Raw genomic sequence first — 17,641 nt, 5'->3', positions numbered from 1 at the left:
TTTGTCTCGGTGACACCCTGCAAGAGAAAGTGGAGATGGATGGATGGAAGGTTTCAAACGTAAAACACATGGTTAAGAGATTTCCCACCATGTGATAAATATGTATAGTACACATACAAAAAAAAACGATAAATGAACAACATAAATAAAAAGGAATACATGAGAAAATAAGTCGGCAAAGTAAAACTGATAAACAAACAGATAAATATATAAAAAGAAATGCAAGATTTGATCAACTCAAAAAACCATTCACCACCTGCTGCATTGTTTCTGTTGTAGAGGAAATACACGATATTTCTATTCTAATGCAATAGTGCATCATATTTTATAGGCTGAAAATATAATTTAAAGCACATATGAGATTCCAAATCTGCAAAGTTAAATAATTAATAAACAAAGAGATGAATGATAAATAAAGGGTTGTATAGTGAATGCAGTGCAACACAAAGATGAATAACCATGTGTTAGAAATACTCGATTAGCTCAAAGTTGGGTACTCAAATATTGTAATAGTAGTAGTAAATATACTGAGTTACTCCCCCCCCACTACATTGTGTTTGTATTTACTCCTGACCGAATGATTGTTAAGAAATTGTAGGATTTCCAGAGGTGTTCTTGAACGCATCGCAGTGGGCTGGCCCCCACCGTCAGAGCCTCCTCCCCCCTCTCTCCTCTCTCTCTCTCCCGCTATCTGTCGTCCCCCCCCCCCCCCCCCCCCAGTCTCATGTCTTTAGCCTGGAGGCTCGGCTGGCTCAGCTCTACGTCAGAGAGACGGCAGCACTGTGAGTGAGAGAGTGAGAGTGAGAGAGAGAGAGTGTGTAAAAACCGTTTTCTGTGGGAACTCCTCAGTCCCGCACATGGACCCTGGGACAGATGTTCACTGAGGATATTTAAACTCTCTGACTTGGAGCAAAAGGAGAAAAAAGACCTGCACAGAGACGATCTGGAGCGATGTAAGAAAACCAGTCTCTTTATTCTCTGACCAGCACAGAGGTCTGTCTGTTTCCCAGCCTCCGTTCTCACTCGGTCTTCCAGAGGTGGAAGGTCTCAGACACATCTGTCAGCCTGAGACACGACCTGTGTTCCCTCTTTGTGTTCTTCTGACATTTCACCTCATTTCACACCACTGTCCAGATGTGTCCACTCATCTTCATCTGTCATCCATCACATCTGTTATTGTGATGAGGACGAGTTTACCTTTGAAAAGTGCTTTTCCAATGTCCAACACTTCTATTAAGATCTGCTGTGCTGTTTTGTTTCATGATACAACTAAACCTGCACTTTTTATTATTTGAATTACTTCCTATTGTTTGCTTCTTTAATAGTTTTTAATAGTTTAATGATCATTATGACTATTAAACTTTTCACTAAGGCACCTTTCACTATGTCAAAAAAGGAAGAGGACCTTAAATAACTTTTTTGAGGACATTACTAAACCGACACTTTATCATTTAAATTGTCTCCAAGTGTTTGCTGCTTCATTTGTTTCCTATAGTTTCTCATCAATTTATAATTTTTTTTAATTTTGCTATATAAGTTTATGATTGTTATTATTAAGATATGTGTAATTTTCTCTTATGGGGAAGTTGCCATGAATTGAAAAGTCACCTTAAATAACAACTTATCAACACGTGTGGCATTAATGCTAAAGATCCAAAGAGTAAAAGTTGTCAGAAATGTGTTGTTGCTGCCGCGCCTACTGCTGTGGTTGATGATGATGATGAAGATGATGATGATGATGAAGGGGGGGGCAAACAAGCCCCAGCTAGTCTCAGTGCACAGTGGCAGGCTCTGGGCTGACAGGGAGTGAGTCAGACCTGGATGAATAGTTGGCGAGGTGGAGTCCTCAGAGGAGAGAGGGAGGGGGGGGGAAATAGTCTCGTCTTGATTCAGCCTAATGTTTTCCGAAGAAGACAAGAGAGAACAGAAGCTCCAAGGGGCTGAATTCAGAAACACTACTGATCCTTACATGAGTCACGAGTTGCATAGTTCTCCCTGAGTTTCCCTGTTTGCAGCTCGGATACAGTGAGAATCAATGTTTTAGCATCTCATTCTAGTTTTATACAACCAGAAAACATTGTAAGATACTATTATAAACTCTGGGATAACGGCTCCTGCAGCTGCATGTTATCCCCTGTGTGGCTTCTGTTGCGTGTCCCAAAGTTAAACAATGTGACCTTTTGGACCCATTTTGGCCGAGATCCACTTATACGATGTTGTGAGTTTGGACATCGTCCTCTTGACCCTTTTTTTCAGTTCATTCAACCCTGCACAACTCTGTTGTTTCCACGTGTCGGTGTTAGGTCTCACATCGCAGTTCGACTCAGAACATCCAGTCGGTCAACTCAGGACAGTTCAGACGAATGAACTGGTGCTGAGCCGTATTCACACGTGCACCTACTGTATGAAAGAGGACGAGTCCTGGTGAAGTTGCTTATTTTCTCAAGAAATAATGAACTATCGTGTCTAAACGAACATGTGAAGATGATGTAACGTGACCATCACAACTGCCTGAAGCCCACGTGATATCAAACCCAAAGATATTCACCTACTCGACAAAGACCAGCAGCGAATTCTCTTCTTAAAATTATCAATCAATTATCAATTATCTAAACTGTTTCATCAGCCGACGGATCCTCCAGCCAATCAGTGCATCTGTAGAGCTCATACAGATGATAACACTTAGAACCATCTGGGGATAAACACACGAGCAGCCTGATGTGAAAGGAGTTCTGTGGTCATGCTGAATAATACTGTGATCTACAGTTTACCACAAGGCATGATATCAGTTGTGTGATTAAAACACACAAATAATCCTGAACATGATTATGATTCATTTAATCAAAACAGTAACTTGCCATCTCAATAGCGACTTTATCGTAAAATAATGACTCACTGACTCAAAGTAATCATTTATTATCACAAAATAATGAGTTGGTATCTCACAATAATGAGGTTTGATCTTAAGATAATAACTGTAGTATCTCAAAATAATGGCTTAGAAATTCAAAAATAATGACTTCATCTCTCAAAAGAACAACTTAGTATCTCAAAGAAATGTGTTGGTATGTCTAAATATTGACTATCTCATAATTGTAATTCATTATCTCACGATTTGTATCTTTCTCTCATAATTTTGACTTTTTGATCTCATTATTTGAATTGAATTTAGCTTTCATCATTCATTTTTTTATGTCCCTGGCAGAAATGGGCTCGCATATGTGAGACTGTTTATACTGTGATGTTATTAATATCTCTGTTTCCATGAAACCTTTGTTGGCGGCGTTTCAAATTGGTGCGTTGCTGCTGTTGACTGTTTGGCATCACTGGATGTTAATGTGCTTGATTTTTCACGTATTAGTTTCATGGATCAGCCTCAGATTGATCTTCCTCGCTGATTAATTTATGCATGAACAGATTTTAAATAGATTTTTCAGAACAGGATTTATCCAACAATATATGTTGATGCTGACGTGTGTTGACGTGATATTAATTCACATGCAGTGTGATGGGAGATTTTATCCATATAGTCTTTAGTGAAGCAGGGTGGAGGCTGTGTCTCTGTCTCACATGCAAATGAAGGTGGAGCTAAACCTTTAATCACAACCTCAGGCTAATATTGAAATATTTTGCCTTCAGTGTTTTCTCTTGATCTTTTATTTAAACAGAAGCTAAACTTGTTCACTTGTACAAATAATTCACGTCATAAATAGGATCCAAGTATGTTAGGTAATAAAAGAAAACAGAAATCCAGAGGAATCAAATGAGGTCTCTGTGTTTCATTTGTGGTAATGTTTCACCGTAAAAGCACAACAAACCTCAGAACATTTAAATATTAACATTAAAACGTGGAAGGGAAAGTGTGAACGTTGGAGGTTTTAGGGGTTTTCGGTTTATAAATTCCAGAAGTTAAAGTTTCCATTCTTGTTAATATGGAAACTGAGATCTGTCCCTCACACCACAGAGCGCTTACATGACAGCTTATCACTCCTCTCAGGGGAGACTCAGGTCAAGTCAGCACACTTTGTTTGGCTGAAACTGTGCAGAACATGGAAAAATACATGAGATGCTGCCCAGTGTGTTGTTGTGTCCTGCTGCTGCTGCTTCCCATCGGACACTTAGTTAGTGAAGTGCCCTGTTGTTTTTGGTTTACTTTACCTCTGTGCCAGTCTGACACCATCTCCTGTGGATCCTATATGTAAGACGCACACTCATACAAACACACTGCACACATTGATAGATTCTTCTACACACTGAGAGGATTTACTACACATTTACAGATGGGGCTTGCAAATGATCGGCTTATTAAACACACACACACACTGAACTGAACAAACTGTTCGCCCGTGCTGCTGTTTTTCACTTCATCCCGTGTGTTTGTCCTGGTTTTGCATATCAATGAATTAATGGGAGTTGTCACAGTATTCATTTGTTTTTTCTCTCTCTCGGCAACAACACGAGCAGAGGAGAGCTTCATTATGAACGGCAGTGAAATTCAGAAATATTGGATATTTGAAAAGAAACTATTAGACCCTCATGGTCAACTGCTTTTCTCACATATTGTGTTCACAACAATATGAGGCCATCTTGACTTTTACCTTTGACCACTGACATTTAAATTAGTCTTTCAATAATAACTAATAATCTTTGAGTCCAATTGACAACTGGCCAAAGTTTTAAAGAAACTCCCTAAAGCCAGAGTTGAGATATCTTAACCAGGGTCTGAGTGAATGTTTTGAACCAAATTTGAACAGATCCCCTGGAAGTGTTCCTGAGATATCGCGTTGACAAAGTGTTCTTGAGATAGTGTGCTCACAAGAACGGGACAAACGCCTCTGGCCACTGACTGTCGCTGCAGCGGAGGCATAAAAACAACAACAACATGCTAATACAGAAGCATCTTGTTAGCGACCTGTGTGTGGTTGTGAAATGATTCTGTCAGGTGTTGTGACCTCTAGAGGAAATGAAAGCAGTCATTCTATTCCTTTCTTGTGCCGCAGGGCGTAAACTGTTTTCCTCAGGAATGAACTGCAGCTGTGGAGCGTTGTATCTGGGGAACGGGAGGTGCTCTTATCACTGAGAGATCTGCCTCCTAAATTGGATGTGTCTCAGAAACCCTCTGCTGCTTTTTCCAATGCCACCGCTCCAAAAAAATCACTCTTGCATTCAGTCCGGTTCTTCTTTCCTAAGTTACATCATGTTCCTCTCGTTTATTCCCATCAGGACACAGGTCTGCAGTCGTGTTGAAATGAGGACTGGTTTGCTTGCAGCACTTTTACAAATCCTAACGTATTAGCACCTTAACCTCTCTTCTCTGTCTTTCTCCTCAGTGAGATTCACCCCAGCCAGAGCCCAGCCAGGCCATGCTGACACTATGACCTCCACAATGTGAGTGTTACACTATTGGGTAAAGACTCATCTGTTGTTGTGTTTGGTTTGATCACGATGGGAGTTTCCCACTTTCTACAGATGAAGTCTTCATTCTGAAAACAGCAGAAAAAGAAAGAGCAGACCAGTATCATGTAGGGGAAAGGTTTAGTGTTGTAAGAAGATGTTTTTCACGTTACGAGATATTTTTGGACACTGCCCCTAACAACAGAAGAATCTCAACACGTCTCAACCCGGGCAAGAGGTTGAATCAGATTGTGTAACCGAGCCTTTTTTATTAGTTTCTTTTCTCAGCACATGTTTCTTCTTTCAAACATGAGTTTCATATTAGAGAGGAATTCATCGTGCTATAGTGAAAAAAGTGTTGTTGTTATGTGAAATACTGTGTTATATCATAAGGTTGTGTGTCATAATAACATGAAAATAACATGTTATTTTTCGTGAAAATATCTTCTTATAATGCAAAAAACACGTTTACGTTACAGCATGAAAATTATCTTTTTTCTTTTTCTGTCGTGGCTGCAATCTGTTTGTGTAGAAATTGGTTGTATATAATATATGGTTGTAATACTGGGCTTAAATTTGGTAAATAGTAAACATTTTTTAGAAATCTACTGTTTCAATGGTATCTTCATATATACAGTACATGTAGCAATTTGTCTATAATCTATATATACACTACAACCTACACTAGTACAGTGACTCTCTATCACATGGGGCATTAATGCAATTGCTTGCGTGTATACAAAAAGATTGTGTAGTAGTTCAGCAAATTTGAAACAATATTAATCATCATATGACTTCACAACATTCACATTGTATTCAAACATGCGATTAACACTGAGTGAACATGGGCGAAGAAGTCGGAATAAGTAGCTTAAGTCATATGTCTTATGTCTTATATATAAATTAACAAAAATATCCACTTTAATGCAATTGATAGTGAAATGAACATCTAGTTTAGCATCTGGTGTTGAGACAATTTCCCATGACTGGGATCCATTGATTCACGATGAGCAAGCCTGAATATCAGCAGACAATAAACCTGCTGGCACTGGAGCGCTGAAAAGCCATTGATGAGAACTGCTGACCCAGGTCTTGTGTGATGCGTCATTACATGCGCAGAGAAGCTGGTCCACCAGTTCTTCCACTCTGCTCTGTCATTGTCACTGTTCCCTTGTCTCTGGCACAAGGCTTCTCACAGTGGCATTCAAGTGCAATCCTCCAACTGCCATGTTTGTCACTTCCGATTGAGAAATCACTCGACATTCCTTTACACCGTTGAGGAGAGACTGTTGTAATTCCAAGGAATCATGTGTGATTTCAAAAAGGTATAAAAAAAATGTTTAAAATAACAACCAAGATATAAAGAAAAAACACCCAAATGATATAAGAACAATTTAAACTGACCTCGTCACACATGATTAACCTGAACTAGCAGGATTTAGAAACGTTTAATATTATTCATAAACATATTCTTGAGGCCTACATGTGCATTACGTTTATAGAGCATTGTTATACACTTGATTGAATTTAACTAAACATTGACACTCTATCTATCTATCTATAGCACTAAGCTTTGGGTTTTTTGTACATTTTCTAACTATTTCTTCACCTCCCTCCTGTTTCTCTTTCTCTCTATCCATTCTTCCCTCTGTCTCTCTGCAGGTTTCGGTCTGTAGTGTTGACTGTCCTGATGCAGAATATCCTGGTGTCCCCTGGTGAGTCCCATGTCCAAAGCATCAGATGTGAACTGTCAGCTTGTTGCATGTGCTTTGAAATGAACATCTCTACGGCAACTGATGAATAAAAAAAGAAATCTGTAGGAAACCAATGAAAAGTTCAGTGTCACTGTCAGTCACGCAAGTAAATCCTGTGTGTTTCTGTGAAGGAGTTCCTCAGGGTTCCATTTTTGGATCACTTAAGTTTTCTTTAAACATTTAGAATGTGTATTTTTTAATACGCACAATGCAATCTTGTATATTGTGGCTTAGTTCCTGAAAATCCTACAAACTAAAAGGATGGTTTTCACAAAGAGTAAAAAAATTTTTTTCTACTTTAAGTTCTGTAACCAAAGGGATTTACCAAAACATACCTATGAGTAAATTATAACAGATGTTTCAAAAAGTACTTCTCAAAAACTTTAAATTGATTGATAAACCTTGCCCAATCACTCAAAACAGTTTTTTGTAAATAATTGTCAGTTCCAGAAAATATCTTGGCTCCTTTCGTTTCAGCTGCCAAATTGATGTCCACTGACAGAGCAGGTTGTTTGACCATAACTTTCACCTGCGTGTCCTGAGATCTATAACCTGTGTAACCTGTCAGGTGTTCACTAACAAGGTCTTTGTTCTCTCCTTGTGGCTTTTTAAAAACTGATTTTCACAGACACAGCTACTTACAACAAACAATGACTCCTAGTTCACTGAAAACTAAAAGTACAGAAACAAACTATGAATAAAAATAACCCCTGAGGTGGACATTCTTTCAGAAGTGAATTTAATGAGCAGATGAAACGGTCTTTCTTGCCTTTGTTGTTTTATTAAAGAAAAATAAAGTTTTGCAGGGGAAAATCTCTGGAGGAGGACAGAGCTCTCACACCCAGAGTGAGCTTCAACCTAACCTTAGACTTTATCCTGCCAATTCTGCCATTTGGTTATTGAATTAAATATATATAAATAAATGATGGATATGAATAAAGGAGTTATGCTTGATTTGTGATTAAAAATAAGAGAAATGTGCCAATAACTGGAAATACATTTGATCTATTTCATTTCACGTTAAACAAATCAATACACATTTGTTTTTCGAAAAATGAAATCGTATTTTCAGTACGTTCTTATGCGTGCATTTTTATATATACTCTTATTTTATACCTTTATTACATTAGCTCAATTTTAATATTATAACCTTAAGACAAATGTACAATATGTATATTTGCAAAAAGTTGAAACTCAGACTCAAGCTTTAATGATTTTAATACAAATGTAAGAAAATTGATATTTATAGAAAACATTGCAAGATATTCATCATACTGTCTTGTGGCTTGCACGATGCAGACACAACCTTCAAAATAAAACTTCTTTACGAGTTTTATTTTTCCTTCCCACTGTGTCAGACAGGAGTTAACTTGTTTGTTTCTCTGTAGCAGGTGTTCTGTGTTTGAAGCCCGAGGACGGAGCCCCTGTCCAGGCCCTGGACCTCCCGTGGCACGATGAGCTGTGCTGTGACTCGCATACAACCCACGTGAATGTACCGGAGACAAACCGCTCTGAGTCAAAGCTCCCGCACGATCCCCGCTGCAGCTTCAGCAGCTTGACAGCCGAGACTCCTCGTGAGGCCTCGGACCTCAAGAGTTCAGTCAACACTGGTACGAAAAAATGATCATCTTACCTGTCAGTGTTCTTAAACAAACATTTAGATCTTGATCAAGGTTTGTCAGTCTTTCTTGTCCAGGTTGATGAAGGATTTCTTGCATACGATATAGTTATTTAACATGAGTTGATCAGTAGCAGACGTTACAAGGCAGGTTGTGCAACTGCTCATCTTCTCTGTTCTTTTCACGGGTACAATTCCTGCAGTTTAATATGCAACACTAACAAAAGGACTTGTTCAGGTGCTACATGGGGGTTATTATACTCTTACACATATCCAACATATATTTTTCAGCCCTGCGGTTTCGTTTTTTTTTTTTTTTGTTTAACTCACGAGCTGAGGAAGGAAACTAACAATTGCATAACACTGCAGCTTCCTCTCTGAGCGTGATTGGGGTGAGTGATATGTAAAACTGAGACCATGTCAAAGCCTCTGAGTCATTTAACAAAGTATGAGACGGAGCCATATTTAGGGGACTGATATTTCTGAGTGAAGTGTTGTTTTCTACAATTTTAAAGATATCGCATGGCGTTCTCTAGTGATGCTATCGAGCCGTGTTTTGTCACGCGACGCTGATAGTTTTGTGCCATTCCCTGTTCGGCTTGAGTCAAACCACACAGGACAGACGTTGATCTCTGCATGAGGCAACACCCTGTGTTTGTTTTCCACACACGTGGAAGCGATACACTTGTGCACCCACGTAGCAGCAGGCAGGTTTGATGTGGCTCTTGCTCATCAGAACAAACAGCGGCTGTTAGTGTGACACAGCCTCGTGTTTTCGCCTCGGCTGCGTCGCTCGTCACTGACAGAGATGTCCCCAAAGATCAGCCTGACTGGCTCATTACACTTTAGTGGATTTCTATCCAGCGTCCCTCCTGTCAAGGTGGGCGAGGACGTGGGTCCTGTGCTGTGATCACGTCACACAATCTGGTTCATGAGGTGTCGCTGCTCCTTTTTTTTATCGGTCATCACAAGGAAAGGGGCAGAACCAGGACTTTCACCAATTTCATTTATTCCTTAAGAAATAATGTGATCAGACATATTTGTTGTGTTCTTTCAGTTTGTTCAATTTGGTGACAATGAGGCATCGGAGGGATGAGGAAGATTTGTGTGTTTGCATCGATCTGTGACGCATCCAAGTCAATGGTGGCAGAGCCTCGTCGATGCAGTGGTAATTAAACAGAGACGCTAAGGGCGTGCGTCTCGATTACTTTATGTTCGACAGTCAAGAGGTGACTCAGCTCGATGTCACACACACACACACACACACACTAAAGGTCCACAGGGTGTGATTAGAGTTTCAAAGAGTATTTTTCTTCTTTACTTGCATGTTAGTCAGACTCAGTCTCGCCCTGCAGGGCCAAGGACAATATAAAATGTATTAGTATTAAATTCATTTGTTAAACAGAGCTCATGTGGAAGATGTTACTCTGGGTTTTCCAGGTTTTCTTGACTTCTTATCACTTATGAGTCAGTACTGAGGCAAGTTGTCTTTAAAGCAAACAAAGTTTCACTTTTTTAAATGTCGGTCTGTTGGTCCGACACTTCAGTCAAGATTGAAGTATCTCATGAATATTAGCAGGGTCATACCACAGTGGGCCTATATTAACCATGAAGCCTTTTGGAATATTTCTTCTTACAGCTGATAAATTAAACATTTATAGAAATATTGTGAACTTTGATCAAACAGTTTCAGAAATTTTTACTTAGTGCCTGGTTTACAGGAAGATTTAATCCATGTTTTTAAATTGAACTTGTGAATTGGTTTGTGTCATTTGCCTTTTTCTCTTGCCGCATCCTTTCCTTGGGTAATACGGTCACACAACAAACCAAAAGCTTAAATGCCATTATAACGACAAAATGCATTAGCACAACATGCTGTCATTATAGAGATACATCTGTTCAGATCAGACATCTATGCTTCATTAAAACATTCATGCTCCCCTGCAGATAAACGTCTCTGGTGATCACAAGATTTGTCCTTTATCTCCCACCTGCACCACTTACACTGCACCTTTAACACAAGAGCTAGAGCTTCTAGCTTCTAAATTAAGAATCAAATTATGAATGATCTTCAACAATGAATTCTTAGAGCTTCAACATCACTTTCCCTCTCATGACTAAACCTGCTCAGCTGGAGGAGCCTTGTTACTGTATGTTGTCTTGCATTGATAATATTAAAGCAGTAGCACGCCTGAGCATGGAATACTAAGGCGAGCCTCTTTCTCAGAAGCCTCCATCAGGGGGGGGGGGGGGGGGTCCCTCTCAACAGGTGGACGACATGTGGGGGAATAACACCGACGCTGCCACTAACATGGAAATCAAATTTTTCATCAGGCCCCTGTTTGGACGTAATGTGCAGGATCGATGTGAACTGGGAAACACTGACCTGTGATCTGAAGTCTCAAACATCTGAGGACGCAGGTCTCATGGCCGTCAGCTTCCAGCGTCTGTTGTGAGTATCAAACTGTGCTGCTCTTATTGTTTGATTCGTGTGTGTGTGTGTGTGTGTGTGTGTGTGTGTGTGTGTGTGTGCGCTCAGTGGGGGGGCCTCAGCATGTGTGTTTACTTTGATAAGCCGAGTGATATCACACTGGCTCCAGATCTTTATTGTCGTTGGATTAAAGAGACACTGTTGTAACACACACTGGATAAGAGGTGCCAGGGATTGTGTAGATATTACAGCATCAAAGTAAATACAAAATTACAAAACAGTTTCACCTCTCGGGCCATTTTTCAGCTGTTCTGGAGGTTTTGATCATTCAATACAATCTACATTCGTGGATTAAGTTGCAGTTTCTAATTTCATTATTTTTCTGAGCACTTAAATGACTTCTCCTACATACTACTAAAAGTAAAGCAATATTATAAAAAAAACAGTAGCTTCATTATGAGGTAAGATGGTTTTGTCAACTTTAAAACCTAAGAATTATTTGAAGGAACATTCAAACCTACAAAGGAAAGTGGAAAATGGTGAAAAAGTCTGTAGTTAATCAAATATCGCTCAGAAAAAGTGGATGAACTTGGCAGGCGTCTGTTTTAATTGGTCTTATGTTGAGTAGATATTAACGATATTTTTCATAATCCTCCAAGATACTGAAAAGAACAATATATGATATCATGTCTCCACATATTTGCTACGTTTTTGGACATTCAGTCAAATGTAGTTTCCATTAAAGGTTTTTAATTTAAAGTTGTTATATTTTCCTACACTGTGTTTCCAGGTCCCAGAAAGATGAGTCACTGGTGAACGATGGACAAACTACGTCTGATAATCCTGTCGTCTGTGAAGCGGAGGATTCCCTAGTTTGTTCCGTTGCTCTTGACACCACGGCGAGCTTCATCGCCGTGGTAACTGTAGGCATCTCCAACGCCGAAGCTCCGCCCGTTCAACTCAGGATTCCTGCCAGGCCTGGTACGAAAGTGGTTTATGGTTTGTGTCTATTGTTTTTAGTTGGTTACACATTTTTCCCTTCGATTTTGATTCATAGTTCCTCTAAACATAAACCATAGGAGAAGAATCCACTGTGGAGGATGCAACATGTCAGTTTTACCTATGGACTTCAGACTTTTCAGTTTAATGCAGCCATGAGGAAAAATATGTGATTCTTTCATTTAACTTGACTTGAAAAACGTTTGTGTTGTTATACCTGTTCTGTAGTGGGTAAAATAAAAACTCTGTCATCTGCCTTCCTAAACTATTGCATCTGCAGAGTTAGGGCAGGTGTCACTTTATGCTGGTAAATCATTAACTTATGGAGAAATGAGATTTGCTTTCCACTTATGGATTTTTAATTATTTAATAACCCCGACAGTCTAAACACTAGGAGGCTAGAGAGCCTCTCTAAGCTTATATTGATCTGAGAGGCATTATATATATTCCCCGTCATATGATGTCATATGATGAAGGACGGAGGATGAAGTCAGAACGAGGTTAGAAAATGACGTCATGCAGGTATCCCTGCATCGTATAGACCTTTATGGATCTAATATGATCACATGGTAGGAATGACGTCAGCGTGATGTCACTATTACATCATACAGTGCAGTAATGCATGAACTTTTTTTTTTTTTTTAGAATAATCAGTTATTTGTCATCATATAGTATAAATGAATGTGATTATGAAGTGTCAGCATTACGTCATAAAGAAGTCTGCAGTGCCTGATTGGGGTTATACAGTTCCTGCAGGTTTTTTTCATTAAGTCATAACAACAACTTATAGACCTTTAATAAGTTTGGGCCTCTCAAGGACGGTAGTTCTCCCAAAGGCCTCTGGGAAATCTGCAGATATGAAATATTAAGGCAGCTTATATACATTCTGGTATTGTAGAGGTGTGACCACACTTATTGGAATGTGATGCAGTGTTTGAAGTGGAATCACAGCTCCCGAGTTCAAGTTCCCGTCATTTAAGTCTTTTAGTTACTGGCATTAATGTGCTGAGAAGAAACTCAGCCATGTGTGAAACTGGAGAGATTTTAAATATTTAACAAAGTCAAGCTTCAAAGTGATGAAACACATAAGAAGAAAACGTCTTATTCAGGTCTGATTGGAAGACAAGACTGGAATACAGCCAAACGCTGCGGGGCCGTGTGTGTGTGTGTGTGTGTGTGTGTGTGTGTGTGTGTGTGTGTGTGTGTGTGTGTGTGTGTGTGTGTCTAAGCTGTGAGGTCTCCACAGTGACAGAGATGGACTTTCCATGTTTGTTTGGTCCTCTTTGGTTAAACTGTCAGGGCAGAGCAGAATCAGACTATTAGCGATGTGTTTCCTGGATCTAATATTTTGTTCACTTTGCTGCTGTAATTCAATGTTATATGTGGAAAGTAAATCAAATGTTGCATCACCCTAATTCAAAAAAGTATATATTATCCTTTCAGAAGGAAAATTATCTTCTGTCTGGAAAAGAAAAACGTTGAGCTATTACTCACGCTGTTGACTAATCGTTCATATGCCAACGTCTTTGTGGTTCCATAAGACTCAATTACCTCAGCTGAACTGGGACCTGTTTCTTATTGCACATATCTTACATCAGCCAATGACAGTGAATATGAAACTGACACCAAATCCACCCAAAATGCTCGCTTCCTGTGATGCTCAGATTAGTGCTTTTTTTATTCAAAAGTCCCCGATGGAATTCCCCTACATGAGCTTCATATATCTCCTGTGGATATTTAAAGACCAAAAGGTGAAGGGTATTTGCCGTTAATGCCAAGCGTGCTAAGAAATTGATATGTTGTCTTTATTTTTCATTAACTCTGCACCGGAGACACGAGCAGAATAACACCACATGACAGATTTAGGTGTGAAGTTGGGTTATTTCCTGTTTTCTCTATAAGAAAGGAAATAGCCGAGGTGTTCAGTGACTAATGAGAATGATGTGGGACCTGTAGAAAGGATTGAAACCCAACACAAATGTATGTTTTACTTGGAAATTACAATCCCTTTAATTTCATTTACACTTATTGTGATAATGCACAGGATTTAGTGACCTTTTGAAAATGCACACTGCTCTTACAGCAGGATCAAAGTAACGTTATGACTGCAAGTCGTTCAGCTGATTATTGATTGTGTTGTGGAACATACAGTTCAGTTTGTGCGTGTTCTTCTTCTGCAGTGAAACCGAGTCCTCCGGTCAACCTGTCGCACGTTCAGACCATAGAGGCAGAACTGATTTTACTCTGGGACGACCCCTCAGACTCTGGTCCGCTGAGATACGAGGTCCGACATGCCTTCAACAGCACTCACCCAGCCTGGCAGGTAAACACTCACCTGTTCTACACTGCATACATGAGGGATGTCAGGTTGTCTATACTCATTATTTTCATCATCATTAGATCAGTTAACCTGCAGATTATCTTGATCTATAAAAAAGGTGAAAAATGTGTCTCTTTAAATCAAAGATCTTAAATTTGTGGACATGATGGAGAAAATGCAGAAAACCCTTATATTTCAGGAAGGAATTATTCTTTTTACTCATCAAATTTATATAATGTAATCAAACAAATAATTCCTTATTTGCTGAGAATAAAAGATTATTATAATACTATGATCAAGTTGTCTTTTCTCCTTGTAAGCGTCACGCGACCCAGTTGCAGTAATGTAATCTTTAGGCGCTGTGCTAAAGCTAAAATGTCACTTTCTATCAAAAACTCAGAAGCCATCACGAGGAGCTTCACATTTTCATTTAGCTCTATGCAGGAATTATCGCGTTTAACTGTAGATTGCAAAGAAAGTCTTAACGTCAGGTGCACATTACCCTTCAAATGCTAAAAGTGATGAATTGGCCGGATGGATATCAGGTGAGATTAGCTGACAGTTTAGTTCCATGCATCAGACAACGAGAAATTCCACCAGTCGCCGCTGACGTTGGCCAAGAGGCGGGGTTCCCCCTGCACAGGTCGCCAGCGCACGGAAGAACTGACAAGCAATCACGTAGAAGCAAACACATCCTCATATCGTGAGGCGACAGTGCCGACCTCTGCACCACTGCAATAAAGAAACGTAGACATATCGTCAAGTTTTTTTTAGAAACAGTGCTACACAGTTTTTTCCACTGAAAATCACATTACTTCATTCAGTCTATATTTGCTGCTGCTTTCATCCAGCGCACATTTCCACTGACGCAGTTGTTTACTCAGTGCGACTTGCTCAGTCAGTTCTAATAGCCTCAGAGTGCACACCCAGCATTCAACAGTTCACTTAGTGTTCAGCAGTACATTTCCTCATTGGCCAATAACACTCAACTTTCGTTCACACGTGTTCCTCAAATTAGTTTCCTTTAAAGTCCTTTTGATACATCTTGGTTTTTATTCCTTTAAGTAACGGCTTAAGAATCCCTTAAATGCATTTATTAACTTTTAGTCAAATATAAACTGATAAATTGTCTGCAAACAGAGGCGGGTTTGTTATTTGACACTTCTATAAAAGGGCTTTAACTGAGTATAATTTATGCTTATTCAGTCGTGCGCTCTCTGAAAAACTCACCCTATCTTTGACTCAATGTTTGCTTCTCCCCACCCCCCCCCCTCTGTCTGCAGGTGGTTTCAGTCCCTGCAGAGCCCAGACTGTCTCTGGATCTGAAGCCAAACCTGAACTACACCCTCCAGGCTCGCTGCTCCGGCCCGGACGAGCCGCCGCTGTGGAGCGACTGGAGTGAAAGTCACCACATCTACCTTCACAGTAAGAACCACAACTAAAACACAGACAGATATACTGATACAAAAGAGTGGATTCTTTAGGACAGCTGCAAGGTTTTTACAGCCGAGAGGTTTTTCCTCCTCTGCACTGTGAATGTGTGACTCAGTTCAACCGACATTGTTCACTAAGCTTTTGAGGAATTGTTTGGAAATCCCTGCAGAGCCGTAGCTCTCACCGCAGGGTTTGGGGCTCAAGAGATTCTTTAAGGCTTTACAAAACTATGCAGAAAAAAAAACTGGTAAAGAAACAACATTTTGAGTCTTGCGTGGATTTAAATTCGGCAATGCTGCTTGATCCATGAATTTCTCAACACTTTAGATAGATCCTCATTCAATTTTGTCCAGGAATTTCCCCGAGAGCCTGAACTTCAATGAGTTTGTTGATCCCCTTATGTTATCTCTAGTGACATCCAGAGATTCGCATTTTTTGCTTTTTATGTACAAAGTTTTGAACAACGGTGAGACAGGAAACCCTTTATTTAAAAGTTCTCTTTTGTTGAGTTCTTCACCTGCTCTGCTGATGATTCAGTGCACATGGATTGTGCACTGAAGAGGTGGTTGAGGAAGAGCTCACACCCTCACACTCGTTTCAGACTCAGAACAACAAAAAACTTCCTCTAAACTCCTTTTTCTTTTGTAAAAATCCATTTTGATATTGTGGGCGAATGAAAAGATTTTTTTCAGTTTGTTGATGAATGGTCTTTGTTTTAGTCTTGTTCATTCCCTTTCGGCCTTCATTGAGTTTTGTAATTTGCTACAAGAAAGAAGTAGTACAAAGTGTATTTTTGTGAAAAGAAATATATAGAAGCATTAATCATGAAAGAAACTGTGATGACGTTTGTTGTGACACTTTTCTTTGCGCGCGCAGCTGTGAGCTACATCCCTGAGAAAGTCATGATCCACGCGGGGGAGGACGTGACGGTCTATTGTGTGTTCAACAACCACAGCGTCAACGCCAGCACGGCCATATGGGTTCTTAACCTCCATGAGCCGCTTCATCGCAGCCAGTACCACCCAGTCAACCAAAGGGTGAGAAATAAGAGACTCTCCTTTTAGAAGAGTACAGTCCAGGTAAATACGTTAATGCAAGAGGTCTGACTTTTCCTTTAACCCAAAACCAGGTCAGCCGGATCACAGTGCGTCCTTCAGAGGCTCGGATGTACGACCTGCTGCAGTGCACCGAGAAGTGGACCAGCCCTTACAGCCAGATCTATGTGCAGGGTGAGCTGTGCTGCATCAAACTGCATATTCTGCTCAGACATGAAAAAATACAAATAAATGTCAGATATTTCAGAAATGGATGAGAAATCACCAGTCACAGGCCACAGAACCCTGACGCTGCACCACCACTGCTGCACAAAGAGCTGCTCACTTGTTGATTCAAAGTTCAATGAAGCTCCAGTCAGTACGCAGAACCCCCCGAACTGGAGAATCCGTCGTCGTTGCCGTTATCGTGAACACGCAGTCGTTGAGATTGTCACTTACAATGATGGTGCACTGAGCCGAGAGAGCTCAGCGCGCTGCAAATTAAGAAAACACATACAAATAGAACAAAACACCTGCAGATTAAGAAAACAACTTCATCAATTTGAAGACACAAGCACTGCAAAAAATGTCACAACACATGCAAATACAGAAACGCAGTGCAAATAGCGTTGTAGGAAAAACGACAACAGAAACGTT

General features: G+C 40.0%; 1 protein-coding gene across 4 annotated transcripts in view; it reads left to right on the top strand.

Annotated features, from left to right (window-relative positions):
• Nucleotides 1-17,641, top strand: part of lepr (leptin receptor) — a 42,957-nt gene that overhangs the window by 15,500 nt on the left and 9,816 nt on the right. The window contains exons 1-10 of one of the 4 annotated variants that reach the window (XM_034583109.1): nucleotides 778-953; nucleotides 5,331-5,388; nucleotides 7,057-7,109; nucleotides 8,540-8,758; nucleotides 11,101-11,218; nucleotides 11,988-12,178; nucleotides 14,377-14,519; nucleotides 15,800-15,941; nucleotides 16,827-16,987; nucleotides 17,080-17,179. In XM_034583109.1, the coding sequence (XP_034439000.1) occupies nucleotides 5,375-5,388; nucleotides 7,057-7,109; nucleotides 8,540-8,758; nucleotides 11,101-11,218; nucleotides 11,988-12,178; nucleotides 14,377-14,519; nucleotides 15,800-15,941; nucleotides 16,827-16,987; nucleotides 17,080-17,179 (1,141 nt within the window). In that variant the 5' untranslated portion in view covers nucleotides 778-953; nucleotides 5,331-5,374. Of the gene's footprint in view, nucleotides 1-777; nucleotides 954-5,330; nucleotides 5,389-7,056; nucleotides 7,110-8,536; nucleotides 8,759-11,100; nucleotides 11,219-11,987; nucleotides 12,179-14,376; nucleotides 14,520-15,799; nucleotides 15,942-16,826; nucleotides 16,988-17,079; nucleotides 17,180-17,641 lie in introns of those variants that run through there. The other 3 variants (XM_034583107.1, XM_034583110.1, XM_034583108.1) reach the window with 3 other exon arrangements.

Source organism: Hippoglossus hippoglossus, chromosome 4 (genome assembly GCF_009819705.1).
Source record: "Hippoglossus hippoglossus isolate fHipHip1 chromosome 4, fHipHip1.pri, whole genome shotgun sequence".
Classification (NCBI taxonomy): Eukaryota; Metazoa; Chordata; class Actinopteri; order Pleuronectiformes; family Pleuronectidae; genus Hippoglossus; species Hippoglossus hippoglossus.
Note: the sequence above shows the minus strand (reverse complement) of the source record. Positions and strands in the feature narration are given on the sequence as shown.